Genomic DNA, 24,045 nt, shown 5'->3' on the forward strand with positions numbered 1-24,045 from the left:
TCAAGACACCCTGTGCCAGATGCAACAAAGCAGCCCCATAACATAACCGAGCCTCCTCCATGTTTCACATTAGGTACAGTGTTCTTTTCTTTGGATGCTTCATCTCTTCGTCTGTGAACATAGAGCTGATGTGACTTGCCAAAAAGCTCCAGTTTTGTCTCATCTGTCCAAAGGACATTCTCCCAGAAGCTTTGTGGCTTGTCAATATGCATTTTGGAAAATTCCAGTCTCGCTTTTTTATGATTTGGTGTCCTCCTCGGTTGTCTTCCATTAAGTCCACTTTGGCTCAAACAGTGACGGATGGTGCGATCTGACACTGATGTACCTTGACCTTGGAGTTCACCTCTAATCTCTTTGGAAGTTGTTCTGGGCTCTTTGGTTACCATTCGTATTATCCGTCTCTTCAATATGTCATCAATTTTCCCCTTGCGGCCACGTCCAGGGAGGTTGGCTACAGTCCCATGGACCTTAAACTTCTGAATAATATGTCCAGCTGTAGTCACAGGAACATCAAGCTGCTTGGAGATGGTCTTATAGCCTTTACCTTTAACATGAAGGTCTATAATGTTCTTTCTGATCTCCTGAGACAACTCTCTCCTTAGCTTTCTGTGGTCCATGTTCAGTGTGGTACACACCATGATGCCAAACAGCACAGTGACTACTTTTCACCCTTTAAATAGGCAGACTGACTGATTACAAGTTTGAAGATACCTGTGATGCTAATTACAGGACACACCTTAGTTCAATATGTCCCTATGGTCACATTATTTTACATCTTTTCTAGGGGTACCATCATTTTTGTCCTGGCCAGTTTCATTAGTTTGTTTTTTAAAATGATTCTGTTGAACCACAATTCAAAAACAATATCTGATTTTCATTAGTTAATTTTCAGTAAATTTTTATTTATTATTACTTTTGTCAGTTTCAAGTTATTTCAGTGACCATTGTGGGTTTTTCTCTCTTTAACGGAACGTTACCAACAACTTTGCCTACGTCTGTATAGTGCCAGACAGACTCTTCCCTCAGCTGCTCAGGACCTTGGTCAGAGAGTCCACATCAGAGCCCTGCTGGCTGGAAGGACAACAGTCGGTCTAACGCGTCACAAGTCTGACTTACATGGTGGAATGGACATAAGGAGTCACAGTGACGGCATGCCTTGGGGTCGGCACAAAGAGAGAAGACGGTGCATCAAAGATGTTTTTGTCAGACTCAAACTCTGCAGTTGTAATTCAAAGTGCTACGTCTGGAGGAAAGTAGGCGCAGCTCATTAACCATTAAACATGAACCCTGCTGTGAAGCACGATGGTGGCAGCTTCATTTTGAGTGAGAGTTTCCCTGGAAGTTACCGGGACGCTTTAAGGACAGAGTGAGAACATTTACCAACTGTTCTAAAGAAGTTATTCACAAGTGTTTTCTTATTTGGGATTTGTTCTTCGGTAAGAACCATAGACTGTATATCAGAAGCGGACGTGGTGACCCTTTGGTTTGTGGACGACCTTTTTGAAGCCCATAGTCTATGGTCGTTGCCATCTTGGTCTTTTGCAACCAGAAGTGACACGAGAGAGGGGAGCTAAGTACAACCGAACGCTGAATAAGACATTTTTAGGCGACCAAAATGTTATAATTAACCTTCATGAACTGAAAACCAGACAACGCCGTGGTAGCGACCTGTCGATCACAAGGTAGCCACGCCCTAAAGCATGCCCTGCTTTATGGTCTATTTGACTCTAAATGGGACCATAATTTACTAAATGAACATCATGCTGTATTGAAGAAGACTTGAAACTAGCAATTGAGACCATAGACTCATGTCTACAATGTTTACTGAGGTAATAAATCAAGTGAGAAGTAGGCTCATTTTCTCATAGACTTCTATACAATCTGACTCCTTTTTGCAACCAGAGGAGTCGCCCCCTGCTGGCTATTAGAAATAATGCAAGTTTAAGGCACTTCCTCATTGGCTTCACTTCTCAGACCTGGAGGTAGCCCACTGTGGTAAGAACCGAACCTACGCACACCCAAGAGCACATATGAGTGTTGACAGGTTTGTGCAAAATAATTGGTTATTGCATTTTGTTCAATTCTGTAGTTGTATAATATACTATTTAATTAACAATAATATTTTTATCATTTATAATTTAAAACATTTTTTTTTTTGCAAAGCATTATGGTCTTTTAAAATAAACACTTCAACACTAAACGAGTAATAGCATCAAGGGTGCTGGAAGTAGGGGTCCAGGGGGCCATTGGCCAGCCCACTTTACGCCCCTGTCCCGCATTGCGAACAATGGTAGATGAAGAAAACAACTTGCAGATGCACAAGCTGTGTGCAAATGTCCAAGGCCGGGTTGAAGTGCAATCCGCATGTTGACATAAAACGTCGTTGGTATAAGAGTAGATTAATTTGTGTGAGTGTGTGGTTGAGTCAGCTGTTGGAGATCGAAGCGGAGAATGAATTACTCACCTACCCACTTCTGAAATGAATCTGGCGCCTCTACAACTTATGCATCTTTTTATTTCGTGTGTTACTACTGATGTGTCTAAATCTGCAAACTCACTGCTCGAGACCTCCAAATCCTACACACTACTACTTTAATTCTCTCAACTTTTTAATTTATGTGTGCACACGGCCCTGCAGATTCCAATTACCAATGTTAATTAGGATCAACTGGCTCAATTTACGAGGACAATGGGATCATCATAAGAACAGAGATACGAACAATTCTGCGGTTTTAGAACACATTGTAAATTTGATGTAGACCTTTCTGAGGAACTTTTCTCAAGAACAAACTTTGGAAGACATTGGTAAATGAGGCCCAATGAATGGAGCAAAAGAGGTCAGACCAACCTGCTGCAGAGTGTCAAAGACCGTCTTGGCTGGGATGAGTTTAAGCTCCAACATGGCTACAGGCGATATCATGCAGTGAATCAGGAGTGTGGAGTCGTTTAATCTCATTAAAGGACAGTGTAGAATGACGTGAAGATGGCTGTTTCCGGTCTTAACTGCAGATGTTCCCCATTCAGCACATAAAGTCCCCTCGAGCACAATCAGTTGGCAGCAGTCAGTCAAGGTTGAGTGAACATTTTCACTCATTTTAATGAAATTGTCATTTCGGAATATTATCTCTCGGACATTTTGGCCGCCTTGAAAGAGGAACATGACCTCGTCTGTGCTCTTTGAAAACAATTGCATTTTAATTGTAATACGAGTGAGTCACAAGCTCTGAAACAGCTCTAACGGCTGCATTCAGATTCATCGCCACAGTTCCTGATGGAGATTATTCCCTCGAGAGTGGCGTGTTCTTGTTCTTTCTGCTTGTGATGAAACACAATGAGGCAATAAAGAGTGACGATAAAGAGTGACCATGAGGCATTTCACCTTCTTGAGGACGTGGTTGCAAACTCTTCATGATGAAGACCGTGACATAGCGTTGAGCTGTTAAATGCAAAACCGGCCTTCAGCATGTATTTCAGCTTGTGTACGGTTACGTGAGCTCTCTACTAATTGACTTGCTGCTTGTTCACAGGTTCTCTCTAAGAGATTTACAGCATAATTCCCAGCACATACAAATAGCAACTCTGTTGTTATTGCATTTGTGCTGTTTTCCAAACAGCTTTGCTTCCTGAGATGTAAAGATCACGTCTCTACTGCATGCTTGACACATCACCTCTGAGTGATTGACTCATTTCTGTGCCCATATATCATTCATGCTCATCATCTTGGACTGTCTCCTATCAATAATAAACATCTTGAGCCTGTAATTGCTTTAAGCCAGCAATCCATACAGGCCATACGTGGATGTGTGGAGATGACAATATGGTTTTCTTCAGTGGGACTCTGTGAAATGACTTCCTGCACTTGAAGATGAATAGATGGGCATTCATAAGATTGCGACGCTTGTTCCTGTCGGATGTCGCTTGTTTTCTGTGAACCGGCTCGGAAATGGAAAGGGCTGTGAGGATGTGATGTGCTCTTTCTGCTCTGTCCATTGTGTAGAATTTGATGAGAAAACTGTCAAGTTCAAGGGAGCAAACATTAAATCGGAAGCAACAATAACACAAGACTTTCTTTTGATTGGGCAGCAATCTGAACAAAAGGGGCCGGCACGAATTTTTCAGACAAATGTTTGTTCTGAAATCACACGTTTGATTGTTTCCCATTCACCGCTGGAAGATGCGGGTTCCCTTGGTGACCCGCTGGCTTTTTAGCAGCATCACAGCCTCCATCACACAGAGACCTGCTAAATAAATGTGTGCTTCTGACTGGAGAGGTAATTACTGCCTTAGTGGCACACAATGGAGAGACAGTGGTGGAGTGTGTGTATGTGTATGTGTGTGTTTGTGGTATTTGCATGTCAGCTGAAGATGTTATCCATGTTCAGATTTTAAAGGTTCCAAAAGGGCAAAAATGTGGAGCAGCTTTTGTGCGGTTGACACATTTTCCCTCATCTTCGCGTTTTTTGCGGCTGTCGTGACTGCAGACGAGATTAACTTCCCAGAGACGTCACTGAACTCTTTTGTCCTCTCGTTTTATTTAATGTCACATTACATACGTGTAATCACAAAGCGATTCACAGCGGTACAGCCAGGCAGACACCGATAGACATGACGATAGACGACAGGTTCATGCTAGATTCTACTGTAGTGTACCGATTGAGTTAGCGACAATAACAAATACGTATTAATCACATCAATCCTAATGAAAACAATCTTAATAGTCCTCATGGTCGCCTGTGTATGTGTTTGAAAAACACTTTACTGGTTGAACTATTCAAAACATCACATCGTATTTTTACTTGATTGAGCAAAATAAGCCCACAGTGTAACTCAGTCGAGGGTTTGATTATATTCAATAATGTACTTTATTACTTACAAAGTGGCATGTTTCACAAAGTGTGTCCAGTTTGAGGTCTGAAATAAATTAGGAGGGATCACAGTGTCATACAGGAACATCATTAGAAAATGGCACCAAATAAAATATGGCACAAAAAGTTTGACTCATAAATTAACATTTCCTTTAGTATTAATGGAAAAGTTTGACATTTTGAGGAATGGCACTTTCTTGAGTTTAGCACAAAGACTGGAAACAGAGAGAAACAGCTAGCCCGGATCTGTCCAAAGGTAATTAAGTCCGCCTACTAGGACCTCTGAAGCTCACTAATTAAAGGTCCAGTGTGTAGGATTTCAGGGATCTATAATATTCATGTTTTTATTAGTGTATAATCACCTGAAACTAAGAATCGTTGTGTTTTTGTTAGCTTAGAATGAGCCGTTCATATCTACATAGGGAGCGGATCCTCTTCACGGAGTCCGCCATGTTACTCCGCCATGTTCCTACAGTAGCACAAAACGGACAAACCAATCACTGGGGCTGTGTCTGAAATCACTCACTACTCATGACCCGTTCGCCATTTCGTAGTGCTGTCCGAATGTATAGTGAGAATTATTATATCTCACAATGCATCGTGAAAAGTAGTGGACAACGATGGTCATTAATCGAGCACTATATACCATCATGCGCTGTAGGGCAATGGCAGAAGGGACGAGAGGCGAGAAAGCAGCGCGACTGAGACAAATCCACGAGTTGCGGCCCAAACTAACGTATTTAATGTGAGCAGAGCAGCATCACAACACAAATGGCCACAAAGTACTTTGTATTTATTTATTTGGGAAAATATGCTTATTGCCCCCAAATTCACAACGGCCGTTAATTCTTACCTTTCACAATAAAAGCCATAGACATATACGCTGCATCACTGCTTACCAAGGGGAACTTAAATTCACTCTGAGCTTTTTGCTAAGAGACAAAATAGCCTACCTGTGTATTTATTACACACAAAAATACATGTCAGTATTTATTACGGACCGTCTACCAGCAGATGTTGATCTATTGCGTTTTAATTGTGCGACAGCAATGACGTAAATTTACGGCGCCGAGAAAATTAGTAGTGACCCAAGTAGTGTCCGAAAGTGTTTTTTCATTTTGCCGATGAGCTCACTATATAGTCCTCCACACAGAACTCCCTGGATAGTGAGCAGGAGGTAGTGAAATAGTGAATGAGTGAAGGATTTGGGACACAGCCTGGCACTAGAGAGAGCCTTTCGCATTTTTACGTTACCTGAAGGCCATTGTAGTTCTCCGACACGCTTGGGAAAATGTGGCAACATGAGCCGCAAAACTAGAACCTTTTTAAGACGTTGCATCTTGTTTGTTTAATCCGTTCTAAAACCAACCTGTTGCCTAGCAGTGATAAATTTTTTCTTGCTATGGCGAAGACATGACCCGCCCTACTCTGCCTCTGACTGGCTCACCCCGATATTCTTACCATAATGGTAATACCATTAGGCCCACTCCAACCAATCTCACTCCTCATGCCTAAACCTAACCAATCCAACCAACGAAGGTAACGAGTACTAGCCAATCAGAGGCAGAGTAGGAGTTTATCCTAAACATGAGGGTGCTGTCAATCTTCAAATTGAATTATTGTATTCACCAAAATGTCAAACTTTTCCTTTTACAGAGTAATAAAATCACATATTGATGTCTTTGTGTATCATAACCAGGTTGGGTGGCGCTTCCTCCACTCGTCTCCCTCTCAGAGCCAGAGTGAGGATACGGTGGACGGAGTGAGACACTCTCAGCAGGAGCTCCTTCAGTCCAGCTCGGTACTCTTTTCGGATCAGGCAGTAGAGCACCGGGTTGAGGCAGCTGTTGGCGTGAGCTAAGCACACAGTCAGGGGGAAGGCGTAAGCCTGCGTGTTGTAGAAGGCTTTGGTGAAGGGCACCAAGTCAAATTTGATTAGCACCCCCCACAGGGTGAGAGCCTGGTTGGGCAGCCAGCAGATGAAGAAGGACAGAACTACGATGGTGACAGAGCGGGTGACTTTGGAGCGGCGGCGGTGGCGTCCTCTCTCGCACTCTGACCTCTCTGTGACATTCCCGCCGACCGCGCTGCCTACGACACGCCGGCTCAGGATGAACCTCAGGAGGAGGAGGTAGCACACGGTGATGATAATCAAGGGAACTATGAATCCCAGGAGGACTTTCTGGGTTTGATAGAGTCCAAGCAGGACTTGAGGATCCCAGTGGCCTGAATCGGAGTCGGAGAACCGCACTAAGCACAGCTCGTCATCTGTAGACACCTGTAAACAACAACTGCATGAGAGGTTGCAAACCCAAAACAGAAAGCATGTAAACAACTCAAATCAGTTCAGTCTGAATTCAACCAACCTGGACTGTGGTGGAGTAGAAAGCATGAGGCAGCGTAGCCACCAGTGACACCACCCAAATGGTTAAACTGGCCCATTTGGCACGAGTAGTGGCGATCCTAGGGCTGCCCATCTTCAGAGAGGTAACCAGGGAGTGGTAGCGGGTCACGCTCATGGCGGTGAGGAAGAAGACGCTGGCGTACATGTTCATGGTGGTGACCGAGCTCACGATTTTGCACATGACCCAGCCGAAGGGCCAGCGGAAGTCCAGCACCGTGTCCACGGCCCAGAAGGGCAAGGTGAGGACAAACTGGAGGTCCGTAAGTGCCAGGCTCATCACGAAGCAGTCGATGGAAGAGTGGTGGTGGCCCCGGCGGCGGGAGCGGAGCAGGAAGAGTGCCAGGAGGTTACCCACAAGCCCCAGAACACACACCACCAGGTAGACCAGGGCGATGACGACTCGTATCTGTCAAACACATACAGACATTTTTATTTTGTCATTTTGGACACAAGGAGATTAAGAGGAGACACTCCAGGCAAAAACATAGTTTTTCATGCACTGATCAATTTAGAGATTTGGGCTATTTTGCTTCCATAACATTCCTTCTTTCAGTCTAGTGGGAAGAAAACCTTCAAAATACAACTATAGGTGTTTATTTTACTACTTTGTCTACTTGTAGATATAATTTCTCCTAAATTCACAAAACGTTAGCATTAGATTATGCCTCATTTGCATATTTAAACATAACATTTCAGAAAACTTGTAATACAACAAAATAATTGTCTTAATGTAAGTAATCAACTGAAGTTTCATGTTGATATCTCTAAGTTCAATTTGTTACCATATTCACCATAGTGTCTTCAAAATGTATGTTATTTTACAATCTTTAAAGGTCGTTTTCTCAAAATGAGTTTTTTCTGACTCCGAGCCAGAAATCTCCACTTCAGTAGCTTTAACATCCACCAAACTTTCCAGTTTCATTCCTATCTACATTCTGAAGGTATTTACAGAGCGATTTGTTCATTCATAGTTTGATTTATAGAACATTTTATCCCTAAAACATGATGAAAATCTGGCTTTTACAACTGTTCAGATTTCTGTTCTGGAAATGTGTGCCAGTTAGCACAGATTTGATAAGATAATGCCTCATTTGCATATTTAATATACATATAATAATACACATTTTCTTCTGCTTCCATTAAAACACATTTAGGTGTTTATTTTACTAAACTTTGTCTATTTCCGTCTGTAGATTTCTCCTAAATTCAACAAAAGTTAGCATTAGATAATGCCTCATTTGCATATTTAACATAACATTTCAGAAAACTTGTAATACAAAAAGATTGTCTTAATTTAAGTAAGTTTCATTTTGATATCTATTATTATTCTATTTAATAATATTAAGATCTATTAATATTATATCTATCTATCTATTTTTTTTATACTATTCACCTGTAGTGTCTTGCAAAATGTATGGAATTTTACAATCCATATCTTAAAAGGTAATTTTCTCAAAATTAGTTTTTTCTCAGAAATGTATGCAAATTCGCACATATTTGATAAAATAATAATAATTTTAACTGTTAGATATATATTTTTTTCTACTATTCACCTGGGGTGTCTTCCCTTAAAGTCAAAATACAACATGCATCCTTAAAGCACTTTCTCTCAGCATATGCTGAGGTGATTCCTGCAAAATGACAGACACTTATTCATGCCATCCATCTGGATTTATAAGGATTGGTTGAATCCTAAACTATTAAACCTACTGCCAGGTTGGCGGTGTCTGCGTGCAGGTCCAGAGAGGACTCCTTGGAGAGGATGTGCAGCCAGCAGTTCAGAGAGAGGTTCAGAGCTGCCACATTAGAGACTGCTCCACCGGGGCTCACAAGTTTGGAGAGTTCTCGTTCATCCTCCTCTCCTCCACAGACGGCCAGGGGTCCGGAGGAGCTGCTGTTGATCTGCATGACTCTGCACAGGTAAAAAAGGCTTCTTTAAAAAAACAAGTTTCCCCTCCTCTCCTTCAGTCGGCTAACTTCCAGAGTGTTGTTGTGCAGGTGTGGATGCGTAAATCCCCATCGTCCTCGTCCTGCGTTCAAAGCCTCAGAGTTGCATGATTCATCCGAGTGATTTCTAAACTTGCAAGCATATTACAGGTGGGAAAAAAAGTTTGCATGAAAGCTGATAATCCGTGTCAGCCTATACTATAGGAGCGTTCAGGCTGAAGGGCACCGGGATGCAGCAGCAGCATCTGTCAGTGCTGTCAGCATCCTGAAGCTTTTATACTCGCTGAGGGGGAGCTGCTCCACCGCGCTGTGGCGCACTGCCTCAGTGCGCACATGGAGAGACTTCAATAAACAGTTTTAACCATACTCTGTTAAGAATATCCCAGTAAAATAACAGTAAAGAACTGGCAGCAGGGTTGCCTTTATGTTACTGTAAAATGAACATTATTATATTGTCGCTGAAATTTACAACTTTGTACTGTTAATGAAAAATACAGTTTAAACTTTATTAATATCACAGTATTTTACAGTTAATTTACTGTTTAAAGATACATTATATAGCTGTTTTTCACCTTTATTTTACATTATCTTACTGATTTGTTTTAATGCACTATTTAGGTTGTATTTTTTACATACATTTTAATAAACATTATTTTTTGCCTAGATGAATAGACTTAGCAGATTACAGACATAGGAATAGTCCCACTAAATACAATTAAAGGCACTTGTTAGGAAAAAGGCTATAATAGACTTGTTGACACTTTTCCCAAAATGTCTGTCTATAGCTGCTACAAGCACAGAATGCAAACCAGAACAACATGTGAGTGAAGAACTATAAAGTTAATTCACTGATTTTACAATCTTGTACAATGTACAAGCCTCACATGTGCAGATCAGGTCCCAGAATTAAAAACATACTGCATGAAACTGTTACTGATGATACTTTAGACAGTTGATCAGCAGTAAAGTGCTGTTTTTTGAGAAAGCATTATAGTTCAGTTAAAAAACGACCTATGAGCGTAACTTAACAGGTTTTCTTTTGTATTAACAGTAAAGCACTGTTTTTAGCAATAACAGGTTAATACTGTTGAAATCCTGCTGTAAATTAACAGCAATTGTTTACAGTGCACTCTTATGATTATTACAGAAGATGCTGGGCAGGAATGAAGCTCCAATAACTACAATTCTGGTTTTTAAACTTAGATGAAGCCAGTTCACAGGGAAAGACTTGTGTTGCATGATGGAAAAAAATAAAATAATGTAGAACTCTGATATACTGCAAAGGAGTGTGGTTTCTGAGTTGTCTTTGCTCTTATAGGTGAATGGATTGTTGGCCCTTTTTTTTTTTAAAGATAGCTCAGAAAAGCATGTATTTTAAGCTGCGTTTCTGCTTTCTTTAAAGCAGCAGTGGGTAGAAATGGAGCAAATATGATTTAAAAACAAAAATTATTTTTTATAAAATGGTCATTATATCCTGACAGTAGTGCACGAGACAGGTAATCTGAAAAAACAATCATGTGCCTCTGTGTCCTCGGGTGCTCCTAATGGCATCTGCAAGATTTCCCAGACCGAAGGAAAACAACCAATCAGAGCCGAGCTGGAGTCTGCCGTCTCTGAGCAGCTGTCAATCACTCGTTAACTCTGATCAAACGGTCAAACTAGGCAGTGCTGATCAAATATGGATCAATATTCTGTTACTGTAATGTCTATTTCTCACCTAAAATGTTTCCAGAAACATCTTGTAGTGTACTGTTTAGCTGTAAAATGAGAAAGTTTATGACCCGGCAGCCTGAGATCAGTTGAGGAAATACCAAGCACCGCCCTCCAGCCGGAGCACAGCCAATAGGAACGCTCTCTCTCTGAAATGACCTGTGATTGGCCAAAGTTTCCCATCACATGCTAGATATTTTAAAGCCTGAAAACAGAGCCATGAGGAGGTGCAGAAGTCTAGTTTTCTCTCAGAACACTTGAATTACAATATGCTTAAAGTTTATTATGGAATTTTTGCCCAATAATGCCAAAAATATTCTGCCTACTGCCACTTTAAATTGTAGGAGTATTTGTATGCTATGAGCTTGCTATTCATTGTTTTGTAATTTCTTTCCCCTTTTTGATGGAGCCAGCTAATCCCCCTCTCTGATGTTATGTCCAAATATCACCTTTAATATTCCTGCATATGACATTAATGTAAATGAACACAGGATGGTATTTTCAGAAAGGTTTCCTCGGATTGTTAATGCGCATCTGAAACGATGCACATCAGAGGAACTGATGAATGAGTTTTCAAACAGCTTTCAGTCTTTGTGAAGGAGCCAGCGAGCGAGCGATATAGATGTGTGTGTTTCTGATTTGCATTTCTTATAGGTCACTGTCAGTATTAATACAACTTGGAGTCTGACATCATAAGTGATCCTCTGAAAATGTTGTATCGGGGTCTGATTTAAAGTCCAGTCAAGATTGTTGGAGGTAATTTATTCTCGTCCTGTTTCTTTGTCTGATGTCAGGAACAACTTAAAAGAAAACAACTCTAATATGTTGACAGTTTCCCTTTAATGTTTTACCAATAGTTGGAGATGGATGGAAATGGAGTCTGACCCTGAGGATCTCTGTGAAGCTGCTCATTTGCATCCTGCTGTAGCTTTCCAAGACACTTAAAAAGGTAATTTAATTCTCACAACTTTTTTTACGGCACCTAAAAAAACAGTTGGATAGGAGTACATTGAGTGCCTCTTTTCGTTTATAGTCAAGGTGAGGGTAAAGCATGTGAGTGAATAAGTAAACAAATCTGTTCGTCATGGAAAAAATACAGATTTTATTCATATGAGGATAAAGATGTAGCCTATATGAGATTATTATGTGTGAGAGTGGCCTGGAGTGCTCCTGATAAAAGCTTTTGTGCTTTATTGTTGTTATTTCTACACTTAACCGTAAGCTCCGTAACACTTACAGTCAGTTTCTGTTTTCTTGGCTGACCAAGGCCATTTAATGAGCTCCCTCCTTGTCATTCTTTGGGAGCATCTCAGCAGACAAAGTGATTTGACTTCACGCTCTGAATGATTCCCCCCGCATTGCTGCAATGCATGAAATATAGTAGCAGTGAAAGGCGAAGAGCCACTCAGTATCTCTACCTGTGTCCTTGCTTCAGAAAGGTGACATGTCGGGTCAAACAAATCCATCTCTATTAAAGCTCTTCATTCAAGCGAAGGTCTTAATAGAAACCCGAGCGTGGGCAAAGCACTGAAAGTCTCTCAGCCCAGAGAAAGAAAAGAATCATTACATATCCAGCAGCCAGTAAAAGTTTTACCAATACATCCACCCACAGTTGTAACTAGTAGGCTTATACCTTTTAAAAGGAATAACAATGATTTTAATTCATTGTTTTTTCCTAGACAGAATGTGCGCGCTCGTGATAGCACAATTTCATATTTTTCTGCTTATTGCTCAAACGTTCATGAAACCAGACACGGACAAAATATATCTTATATCCTTATCTTCTCCTCCAGAGACCTGTTTCCACCTTCAGGTAGCAGCACCTCTGCTCAACCCTGATATGATTGAACTCTGAGTTTCTTCCCACATCTATAGGCGACCTCTCTATCACACCACCGCAAACGTCACTGCTTAAAGGGGACGTATCATGCTCATTTTCAGGTTCAAACTTGTATTTTGGGTTTCTACTGGAACATGTTTACATGCTTTAATGTAAAAAAAACAACATTATTTTTGTCATGCTGTCTGTCTGAATATACCTGTATTCACCCTCCGTCTGAAACGCTCCGTTTTAGCGCCTGCCTCTTTAAGACCCCCTCCTGAAAAAAACCCAGTCTGCTCTAATTGGCTTGTGAGAAAATATGGTGCACCTTCGCAAAGGTAGTTTTCAAGCCCACAAAAAACTGACTGGGTTGTCTTATTTCACAGTTTGTGGGTTGGTAGGTGCTCCAGACACCCAAATGTATTGTCTGTATACAAACACTGAAAAAGTTAGTTTTTCATGATATGTCCCTGATCAATAATGAATTTTTCACTCCCAGTGTGGATAGTGTACTCACATTTTTAGTTTGGGTTTGTTGAAATCATTCATATTTTAAATTGTAAAGTTTTGTCCATCTCCTCAGTTTTTGTAACAGATTGAACAAATAACAATCAGAGGCCGTGTTCAGACGTATTAACATGCGTCCTCAGTGATCTGATCACAAGTGGACACCTCTAAGTACAGGTGTGAACACACTCAAGACGCGTTGAGGACACATTGAGATCAGTTCTTTCAGACCACATTCAGAGGTGGTCCAGGCCACATGGTCACATTCTTTTAGCAGTGTGTACGTGAATGTGTCCTGGACTGCCTACTCAACTGACGTCCCGCTTGGATCCGCGGGGTCTCACTGCGTTCCTCTTGTGAATAGACAGACGCGTGTCTGCCTCACGGCATGGAAACGGCCTCTGTGCTCTTCTGTAATCTGTCATTACAACTGTATTTCATTGAAATATATCTTATCCATAGGCTATTTATCTACAGAATATCAGACTAGAGTGCATTATTATCATACTGTAGGTGATGTGTCGGCGTTTCTGTTGCAGTGCTTTGCACGGAGCTGACACCCGCCCGCTCTCATCCCCGGCTCTCTGAAGCTCTATACCCCGCTGTTGCCTTAGCAAAGGCAGCCCAACACATGTGTAATCATAGAATATAAACTCTTCTTCATGTCATGCTATAAATCCTCCAAAATATTATGAAGGACATGACGTCATATTTTCCTCAATGTTAGCTACAGCCGTCTGCAAACTGTATTCCAGTGAAATTTTAACACATGCAGTGTGTAAAGAGCATCTTGTGGGACTGGCCTCAACTGAGTTCATGTTTTATTGCAGTGAGCAGTGGCTGCTTGAACATCAGTAGTTCGAACATCAGCGGTTCATGAAATCCACATGTGACCTTGATGTTGGCATCGAGCTGATGAAATTATGTGTTTTGAGATGTAAATTCCGTAGATGCACAGCTGCAAAGACACAATCCTCTAAGTAGATAAACTGTCTGAATTATGATGTGTTATGGACAGGAACAGAGATGAGGTAGAAAACATTGGGTGTTCTGGACATGAGAACATTATGTGAAGCGCTGCAGCAGCAAACCAGAGACAATAATAACGAGTGAAGTGTTTTCATTATCCCTGAAATGCATTAGGCGGGTTTTGCATAATTTTTCTTTGACCCCACTAGAAAACACACGTCACATAGGGACATGGCCAGCCGATAATTAAATTTCCATATAATAACAACAAAGACTTTTGCACTAAAATTAAGTGACAAGTCAGCAGCTTTTGCTCATGAAGCAATTTATTTTGGGGGTCAAATCATGTTTGTTGTTCACATATCGCCTCATTATTTCTGGGATGTAAATCTTCCAAATTGGACACATGGAATTACTGAGAGGAACAAATCCCTTCAGCGGTTTCCAAACTTCACTGGAGTAAACATTTTAATTCTCTTGCGCTCTGTCAGCGTTGCATTAAACTGTTAGAAAGTGCAAATTTGCTGAACTTTTTATCAACATATACATTAAAAGTAAATAATAAAATACAGCAGTGAATATACATTTGTGTTGTTTAACAGATCAAACGTCTTGCAGTAGTATATATTTATACATGCTCCACCAGGTCCCTGAGGCTCCGTATTCCAAAGCAAAATGAAATATGACATCTGTTTGGATGACCTCCACGCCGATCTCCATCTGTGTGAGTGAATTTCAGTTAAATCTTTTAGCTGCTTGTGTGTTGGAGCGGATGGCAAACACACCATAACACCTCGCTCAGTCTCTGCGGTGAGAAACACACGTTGAAAAGCAATTAAAACTGCTCATTTGGATGCTGCGCCTGCAAGCAAGCCTGCTTTCCTTCGCTATGTTTTTCCTCTCAGGGGGGTCCTGAGGAGATCAGCGGTTGTCCCGGTGCCTGTGACCCTTGTTGTGGGAGGATGGGAAGTCTACCTCGGGGAGATCTGCCCAGGGTCAGAGCTTCTCCATCAGCCTGCACAGTGCCTCAAAGCCCCTTGAGACGGAGAAGAGAGGAAGAGGAGCGACGTCTCGCACTTCAACCACTGACTGCAGGGCGCGGGACGGCACTGAGGGAGCAGAGACGTGGTTGAGAGGAGTGAGTGAGTGTGTGTTTGTGTGTGTTTATAGAGAGAGAAAGTGTGAGTGTGTGTACGTCTACACACCTTTGGTCTGTGTGTACTCTCCCTGTTGGCTGTAGGGATCTGGCTGAAGATTTGAGGAAATGAGCAGGGAGAAGGAGAGGAGCAAAACCTGCACATAAATAAATGAATCAGGACAAAAACAGGCCAAGCATAGAAGGCAGAGGCCAGAGGGAAATGACAGAAAGCACAGGGGAAAGTAGAAATGGAGTTATTCGGCATAACTTACATACATTTTGCACAAAAGATATGCACACTGAAATCTCAGAGGCATTCACAGTCAACAGAGTGGTTTAATGATGTGCTCAGGCACTGTAGTGTCTATTATACATCTACACCTGTATCTATTATTTACTTTAGCAGATTATGCTGTCAGAGCAAATTCTCAATGGTGTAATTCACGGTAATGTTATATATATCTCACCAGGATGCAGGTCCCTCTGTGTGTTGTTTTGCTGGAGCTGTTAGGAAGGAGAGCCTGTAGCCGGCTTAGCTGCTCCAGCATATCACTGCAATGCAAATACAGAATGGGAGGGACTGTGTAAGATTTTCACACCAGGGCTCACAGGTTCTTTGAAATATAGGTATCATTTTTTTCAGTGATCACTCGCAAATAAAACAACAAAAAGAAGAGCTACACGCAGGGAAGGAGTGCATGTGCACAGCCTCTTCCCACGTTTTCTTTCAAGTCACCGCAGCACTCAAGAAGAAAACAGCATGGCAGGTAGCAAAGTCAGAGAATGCCGTGTGAGGCTTTGAAATTGGATGAGCCCCCTCAGTCCTGATTCTTTTGAACAGGTTAAAAGTTTTGTTTACCACGTTGTCAGTATCTGGGGAGGGAGGGGACCGGGGCAAAATAAAGATTAATGAGACACTGACAGATGTTCTCCAACGCACAGCAAAGGCAGAAAAGAGTGAATGACCCATTCAAACAATTTAGCCACATGAAAACAAATCAAAGAGCGAGATGAAACGGCAAATAAAAAGATAAACTGAGACTACACATTTAAGGCACCACTTCAAAGAGTATTTTGGTGGGTTTATCTCCTGTGTTTGAGATTGTGCCCACAATGGAGTCCACGACAGGAATTGCAACGATTGAAAGAGCTGAGCTGCATTTGTGAAACTGTTTTTTTTACAGCAGTAGTTGGCTCGAGTGCTTATCTGACTGTTTGCTAAACCCTTTCCCGCTAACAGTGATTGTCCGATCATAGCCACCGTACCTGGGGATGGCTGTGATTAAGGGGTGGGCGATACCACAATATATGTGTTCATGAATCACCCCCTCTACCTTGACTTTGTGTATGGAGCCTCCATGCAAAACGGTGATTTACGTCCTCGCGTGACTGGTGCAGCCATCGGCCACTATCAGAGCCCAGTTCCGCCGATAATGATAGTTTGTAAAATGTACTATCGGCGCCATTAATCACCCAAACCGATTAATCGGTCTACCTCAATTTGAAGATGTCATTTTCGGTTTTGTAAAATTGTGTTGGGCATTTTACCACTACTTTAAAAAAAACAATAACAAGTTAAAGTAACAAAAAGATCCCTCAGTAATGAAAACAATCATTAGTTGCAGCCCTTGTTGGCTGATTTGAGGACTCACTTGTTGGTCTCCTCCAACTGCTGGATCTTTCTCTGCAGCTTGAGGTTGTGAGCGCTACACGCAGACATCCTGCAGAAAGAGAAAGAGGGGAATTATAGATAAAATTAGGAAATACGGGTATCATATTTGGTGTTATGATTTGTTTTGTGTCCCCTTCGTTTTTCTCTTTGCCAATATCCGTCTGCTGAGTGTTATCTCACACCCCATTCTGTCATCCAGTGAATATCCCCCCCCACCCCATCCACCCACTTCTTCTTCTGCTGTCGCTCTTGTTTCTTCTAGTCACTGTGAGTCACGCTCCATTATGGCCCGATGACGGAGCTGAACCGAGACTGATAATGATACCACGTTGATGCGCTCTGCTCGTCGCTGGCTTGATAACTTACAAATGCTGACTCACTGGGAGTGACAATCTCATCATGAAACTTTTGTTGGCAACAGAGCTCACATAGCACACTATTACATATTTAAAGCTCCTATTTGATTATTAAGGATTTTAAAAAGTACGCACAAAGGTTTGTTTGGCGACTTTGAGGCCTGTAAGCACACAATCAACTGACAGAAGGTAGAAACACTCAAACTGTTCTCAGACTCATTAAAATGTATTCCACTCTCTACCTCTCTGATTTCAGATTCAACTTTGGGTCCTTGCACCTCCCCATAGTCTCAGATGACTCCACTATTCTGAGATGAATCACTGATGCTTGCCAGATGATTGCACCACTGGATATTAGAGTCCAGTGGTGCAATCATCTGAAGCTCAGCATCGGTAAGATCAAGGAGTCCTACAAATACCCCGGGGAGGCTGATGAATAAACCCGAAGAGGTCTGACGCACAGAGTTATGTGGGGATATTGCTGCATGTCTCCTTCTTTGAGGAGTCTTCCAACATGTGGATCAAACTACAAGCTCTTCCACTCTGCATTGTTTGCGGAGGTGTGATGGGGAGGAAGAGCCAACGTGGGGGAGGCCGGCATGGATTAACACATTTGGTGATAAAGCCTGGCTGTGTGATAGGGCTCATTCTTCACAGCTTGGAGGTAGAGGAGGAGGAGGAGGACTAAACTGAGCTCCATTTTGGCAAAAACCTGCTGCTTCTCTCTTGTGAGATGTTGCATCTTCACAGCATCTTCAACTTCCACTTAATCCCCCCTCCAGCTGCAACACAGAGCGACTCAGCTGCTCTTTAGTGCTGCTGGCTATCGCACTAGACCATGTTTTCTCTCCAACTGACCCCAGATCGGATAAAGAAAGCTCACAGCTGCACTGTTTATGTAAAAAAATTCTGATTGTGCTGGAAAATCTTCACATTCTGGGGATGTCTATTCATTATATGTCAATCTTTAGCTACCAGACTGGACTGAATCATCATCTTCTATTAGTCCGTATGTATTTTCTCTGTTCTCATTGTCCTTGCAAATTCTTGTAGGTCTTGTGTAAGTCTGGTAAGTTCTTTGCACACTGAAAGGTGCTGTGAACACGCCAAGCACACTGGCTTCCCATTTACCTCTGTGAAGAAATAGGAATTTCCATTTCTCTTGGAAAATGCGACACTCTGTGGCCTTTTCATTTCCACCGGCGGCTCCTGCATGAACAGTAGCCTACGCTTGACCATTCCCGTTCTGATTCCAGAGCGTAAATGACCGACGCTTTGTCACGTGTGATACCAACGCACAAGGCACCCTTTACAATGTAAACACATCTGCAGCAACAGTAAATGCTCCAAGAAAGAGCGCTGGGAGTGACACTAAGAGCGGGCGGGAGGGGAGGCGGATTGGCCCAACAACACCGAGCTTTCATCCAGGAGACGTTGTTCGTGTCCCGTGTGTTAAGTTTCACTTTCACGTTACAATCAGCTGTTCGTTCGTGTCCCGTGTTGACATCATATGAACTATTAATTTCAAGTCCAACCATGTTGTTTTTTTCTAAACCTAACTAAGTGGTTTTGTCGCCTAAACCCAAGCAAGTGTTTTTGTTTAATACACAACATTAAGCACATATTTACTGTGACCGAAAAGTGACGCCGAGAGGTCTGACAAAGCGTCAGTATGTGACGAGTTGTGTTGCCGAAACATGCTGGCTTGACAGTGTTGTCATAGTCTGTACGTAAGCACGTGGGATTTATAATAGTGTTTCAAGCATAGGGCCTGCTACTCTTATTAGGACAACACAACCCCCGGTGGACAAATAAGAATAGCAGTGCATTTTATTGAAAATTTTGAGTTAATTACATTTTCACACTTTGCAAAGTCATCCAGTGGGCTGGATTGGACCCTTTGGCGGGCTAGTTCTGGCCCTCGGGCCATATGTTTGACACCCCTGCTTGTGGAAACTTGTTACCAAGCATGTGTGCATGTCTTGGCTGTTGTGAGCATATGGCCCTCTGTGGATACAAACATCGGAGATTGAGACAAGCATTTTTCTCGTCATACTCTTATAGTACTACCATCTTAATAACCTGATATAACACATTTGTGATCATGCTGGAAAAATCACTACTTGTGTTGTAGCAAGCGGCTCTTTACAGCTAGTAATTCTGTGATCCGTGCAAAATGCTAATTATTAAGAATCTATCAGTGGATAGTTCAATTAAAAATCTGCAGGCTCCTTGCGTTTTGCTTTTGGCAACATCAGTGATAACTGTGTTATTTAGCTGTGGTGTTTTGATGCTGAATTCCCCAGATATCAATTAACTTTGGGTGCAGCTCTGTGAAGCCTTTTTCTTTTGAAAAAGTTTGAGTTTCCGTATCTGGTCTTTGTTTGTTTGCTCAGCCATGACAGCTGCCGCCACTCAACTCTTTGTCTTTTAAACAAGCCACATCTGTTACTGTGAATTTCCTGTGAGCCTGAGGAGGTTTTTCCACATAAACACTTGGTAAACACAAAGAAAAAGCTTTCAAGAAGTCTGCTTTATCAACCATTATATGAAATCGTAAAGTGGATTTTAAATGTTCCCATCCATGCAGCAGTTTGTTAAGGCTAATTAAGTGCATAACAAAACAGGCTCATTATAGAGTGCCTCAGAGATAAGTTTTAATTTTCCAGGCCAATGTATGCGGAGATAATATGGTGTTGAGTGAGGATGGTGAAGTGCAGCTGGCTCCTACCTTCCCTCCAGACTATCAACATATTCCCTCTTCTTCTTCCGACTTTCTTGAGCCGAGCGCTTGTTGCGGATTTTCCGCCGGATCTTCTTCAAAACCCTCTCTTCAAACTTGTCAGAGTGATGAAACACATGGGAGGATAGGGACAAGAGAGAAGGAGGAAGAAAAAGGTTGAATGAGGGGAAACTGGGTTGGAGGAGTTGTGTAACTGGAGTTACAGATTTAGATTTTGATGCATGCATGTGTGTGTGCCAGAGAGGGAGGAGGACATTTGCCCTATATACAGTACGTGTCTCATGTACCTTGGACAGGGGCAGTTTGCTGGGTAAGTTCACCCCTTCTTTAGCCAGAAGCTTCCTCTCATCCTCATTAAGCACAAGCTCCTGCAGGGAATGCTGGGAGATCCGCTGCGCCTGTGAACCACATGGACAGAATATTCCAGTTAAAGGGACTCTCTTGGCATTTTACCCAAAAGGTGGCGCTGTTGTGGACCCGTTCATAAAATTCAGTTTATTTGGTGCAAAAGGTGGGACAGGTCTCCTCAAAAAATGTCTCCGGTTAAATTACACAGAAAAGCAGTGGACCGTACAGTTAGTTCATATTTTATTTATTCAGAGGGACTCAATCATTTATATTTAATGCCCCTATTGGTTAGAACGTTTGACAAAATATCATTCTTTCACAGAAATATTCAACTCTTCTCTCCTTACTGTCTGTCCCGGGCTGGAAAGCAGCAGGTCCTTCACTGTGAGAGCCTGACTGGACGACAGAGAGGACGTTAGGTTCGTCGTGAGGTAGTGTTCGATGCCAAACTGATCTTGGAGGTCATCGGACTCCCAGCCTGCAGATCGAACCAGTAAAACAGTCGGTGAAGATTCACAAATCTGCCCTCATGTGTCATTTCAAACAAAATATTTAGGTTACTGTTTCTTGATGTCGACCTCTGTGACGGCTGCACCCTGCTGTCCTTTACAAAATACTACAAAATATATGTCACACTTTTCTCTGTGTGTGTGAGATATCTTTCTGTTATGCAGATCTGGTTTACTCGGTCAATTTCAATGTCAATAATCAGCAATGTGAAAGGGGACTTTTATTCAAAAGCTGCCCTCAAAAGACTGTTTCCTCACGTGATGAATTGCACCTTTTATCCTTTACAAATACTACAAATTGGAAAACCAAATGTTTTGCTCTCTGAAAGGACCTGTAACTGTCAAGAGAGTCAGTTGGCAGCTCTCTTTATTCTCCAACTGAAACACAAATGGCTAAATGTCACACCGAGGTCTTCCATCTACACCTGACTCTCCAGTTCCTTGGTTCACCTTGTTCCTCTAGTTGTTGTGTATCTTAACATGACTGTAGTTGCAAATTACAAATGTGTTTTCTTCCCAGTATAAAATGCCAATATTCCACATCATAATTCTCCTTTTTACATCTTCTCTTACCTAGATCAATGGCAACATCAGATGCTTTTTCATGTGGTGGTGGTGGATGGTTCTCCGGAGGTGGAGGCTGAGGGAAAGACAGCGCTGGAAAAGCTGAGCAGAAGGGAGGGTGAGGGCTCTCTCTGGGATCTGTCGGGGCGTCCTCGTTGATGCCACTGTCAGTGGTGCAGGGCGACCACAGGGGTGACGCTGGAGCCGAGGAGGAGTCGCTCCCACCTAGCAGGGCATCCAGGAAGTCATCAGCGGTGCTTCCCTCGGGGCTCATGGTCTGAGGAGGAGGAAGAGGGTATGTAAGCATCATCCCATGACACCACTACTGCTGAAAACACCTGCTTAATCAGATAATCATATTCCCACACACGAATATGGACAAGACAATAAACACGGCAGCCTTTCAATTCCTTGAGCTCATTTGCTTGTGACTCTTTGCCTCCTTGCTGTCAATCACAGTTGCAACCGCACAGGGAAACACAGTGAAACTGAATGAGCTCCTCAGATTCAGATCAATAACACATGACCCTTGTTGAGATGAATACACATCACACTCAGCAGTCACATTTTCATAATGAGATGTGTGGTTGTGATCATGCTGTCCCCTGAGAGACTCTGCTCAGGAGCGAACTGTGCAGAATGACCGCCGTACTCACTTCATGAATTGTGATAGTCCATGGTTGGTTGCTGTGATAACGGGGGGTTTCATCCGTGTTCCTGAGCAGGAGGTCAATGAAGTCCATCCCGCCATGCACCTGAAACGAAAAAACTGCTCTGAGCGCTGATGTGTTTGAAGTGTAAGGTGTTCCTCGGTTTCTCAGAGGAAAAGCTGTATTGCCAGCCTGTGTGATCTTACTGCTTGTTTTTAAACAGTATGACTAATATCTTTAGTTGGGGTGTTGCAAACTCAATCCTACGTCTGGGCGATATGGAGAAAATATTTTTTACCAAATACCTCGATGTCGATATTGCGACGATATTGTAGCTGATATTGGTGCTGATACAAAATATTGACACAATCAGATTTTTGATAAATAATCATCAGCAATGTGGATATAATGACAAAGTGGGTAAAGACAAATAATAGAACAGCTAGAACAGTCTAAGTTCAGAAAATTACATAATTTTATTGTAATGCAGCCTTTAAAACCAGGAAAAGCCAACACTTATATATTACGATATATTACGATACTACAATATCTAAAATGAGACGATATCTTCAATCCCACACTTGCTTTGGACAAAGACTCCTTAAATTAATCAAGCTGGTCTCATACACCGTTCGTAGCTATGCCTATGAAAATACACTGTTATTCCTGTGTGAAACCAGACGTCAACATTGATTTATTTGTCACGTCACTTATGTACTTAAGTGATGCCACTTCTGGAGTTACTTTAAGCCAAACCATGATCTTCTCCTAAACCTAACTAAGTAGTTTTGTGGCTTAAGCCTAACCAAGTCGATGTTTTCCTAAACGTAACTAAGTCATTTTGTTGCCCAATTTCAAACCAAGTCGATCTTTTCCTAAGCCTAACTATAGTTTTCTTGGCTACGGAAGTAGTTTCCTGTGAAGACGGAAGTTAATTTTGAAAAGACTGTATGTATGTAATAAGCGGAAATTGACAAATGTTGCTGGACATTCGTAGGAAAATGAACGAAAATGGAGTAATACATTTTACGTAAGATATCACACGAACCCTTGCATGAGAATACGTTGACTTAATACACATTTAACCTTCTTTAAAACTGTGTTTTTATAAAGCACACTCAGTCTGAATCGTTGCACCCCGTGATCCGATAACAAATGTGTCTTACCTTGTCTGTATTCAGCGTCATAATTCCAACGTTAAAGCAGCAGCTGATGAAACTACAGTGAAACTATCCAACAGGAATAAAAGCACACGACCAGATCAATACGTTCCTGTCTGTGGCGTTGACGTCTCGGAGGAATGCCTGAGTCTGCAGCAAGGGACAAAGTTGAAAGGCCATATCACACAACAACTGTATTCCTCAAAGCCAGCTGATCACTGTCCAATCAAGTGTTTAGCAGACAGCTGGGAGCCAATCGGCACAAACTCACTGACTCACAGGTAGCCTGTGACTCTTGATGTCATCATGATAAGGATTTGAATCCCTGTGTGGTTTCACATTCATATGTTGTTGACCAGGGTTGCTTTAGAGATATTTTTTATTGCTTTCAAAGGCAGAAGGTGGAATGAGTCACGTTTTAACTTCATCTATCACTGTCAGTAGAAGGATCGAGTTTATTTGAATAGATCTGTGCCTGATACGTCACTCCAGGTGATACAAACAAAAGCTCTCTGCTCTTTTCTTCACTCATCAGTTCACTTATGATGGAAATTAAACTGTTTACATATATTTCACAATTATTATGAATATCATTTCGTAAACATTATTTTCTCTCTCTCTCTATTTTTTCCACTCAGTCCCAAATCACAGCAGTTCACAACCTGGGGGATAAATAACCGG

At 42.0% G+C, this 24,045-nt stretch overlaps 2 protein-coding genes across 2 annotated transcripts; both read right to left on the bottom strand.

Moving 5' to 3' along the window:
• Positions 1–4,512: 4,512 nt before the first annotated feature.
• On the bottom strand, positions 4,513–9,481 carry LOC141777057 (relaxin-3 receptor 1-like). Its single transcript, XM_074650991.1, has 3 exons — positions 8,980–9,481; positions 7,232–7,675; positions 4,513–7,143 (listed from the first exon to the last, which is right to left on the bottom strand). Exons 1-3 carry the CDS (start codon positions 9,175–9,177, stop codon positions 6,532–6,534), a joined length of 1,254 nt encoding a protein of 417 aa, XP_074507092.1. The 5' UTR covers positions 9,178–9,481; the 3' UTR covers positions 4,513–6,531.
• A 5,051-nt stretch (positions 9,482–14,532) lies between these two features.
• Positions 14,533–23,519, bottom strand: LOC141777058 (cyclic AMP-responsive element-binding protein 3-like protein 3-A). The gene is made up of 10 exons (XM_074650992.1): positions 23,371–23,519; positions 22,211–22,309; positions 21,564–21,831; positions 20,829–20,959; positions 20,421–20,531; positions 20,122–20,228; positions 17,015–17,083; positions 15,830–15,914; positions 15,430–15,517; positions 14,533–15,333 (listed from the first exon to the last, which is right to left on the bottom strand). Exons 1-10 carry the CDS (start codon positions 23,389–23,391, stop codon positions 15,221–15,223), a joined length of 1,092 nt encoding a protein of 363 aa, XP_074507093.1. The 5' UTR covers positions 23,392–23,519; the 3' UTR covers positions 14,533–15,220.
• Positions 23,520–24,045: the final 526 nt, after the last annotated feature.

Source organism: Sebastes fasciatus, chromosome 11 (assembly GCF_043250625.1).
Source record: "Sebastes fasciatus isolate fSebFas1 chromosome 11, fSebFas1.pri, whole genome shotgun sequence".
NCBI classification, from domain to species: Eukaryota; Metazoa; Chordata; class Actinopteri; order Perciformes; family Sebastidae; genus Sebastes; species Sebastes fasciatus.

Bases quoted from the DNA above. Each gene is read 5' to 3' on its own strand.
- LOC141777057 (XM_074650991.1), bottom strand. From the start codon at position 9,177: ATGCAGATCAACAGCAGCTCCTCCGGACCCCTGGCCGTCTGTGGAGGA. The intron at 7,676-8,979 runs GTAGGTTTAATA...TGTGTTTGACAG, and splicing joins CAGACACCGCCAACCTGGCA to ATACGAGTCGTCATCGCCCT. The intron at 7,144-7,231 runs GTTGGTTGAATT...TGTTGTTTACAG, and splicing joins TCTACTCCACCACAGTCCAG to GTGTCTACAGATGACGAGCT.
- LOC141777058 (XM_074650992.1), bottom strand. From the start codon at position 23,391: ATGACGCTGAATACAGACAAG. The intron at 15,915-17,014 runs GTGAGTCCTCAA...TTTGCATTGCAG, and splicing joins CAGTTGGAGGAGACCAACAA to TGATATGCTGGAGCAGCTAA. The intron at 15,518-15,829 runs GTGAGATATATA...ATTTATGTGCAG, and splicing joins ACAGAGGGACCTGCATCCTG to GTTTTGCTCCTCTCCTTCTC.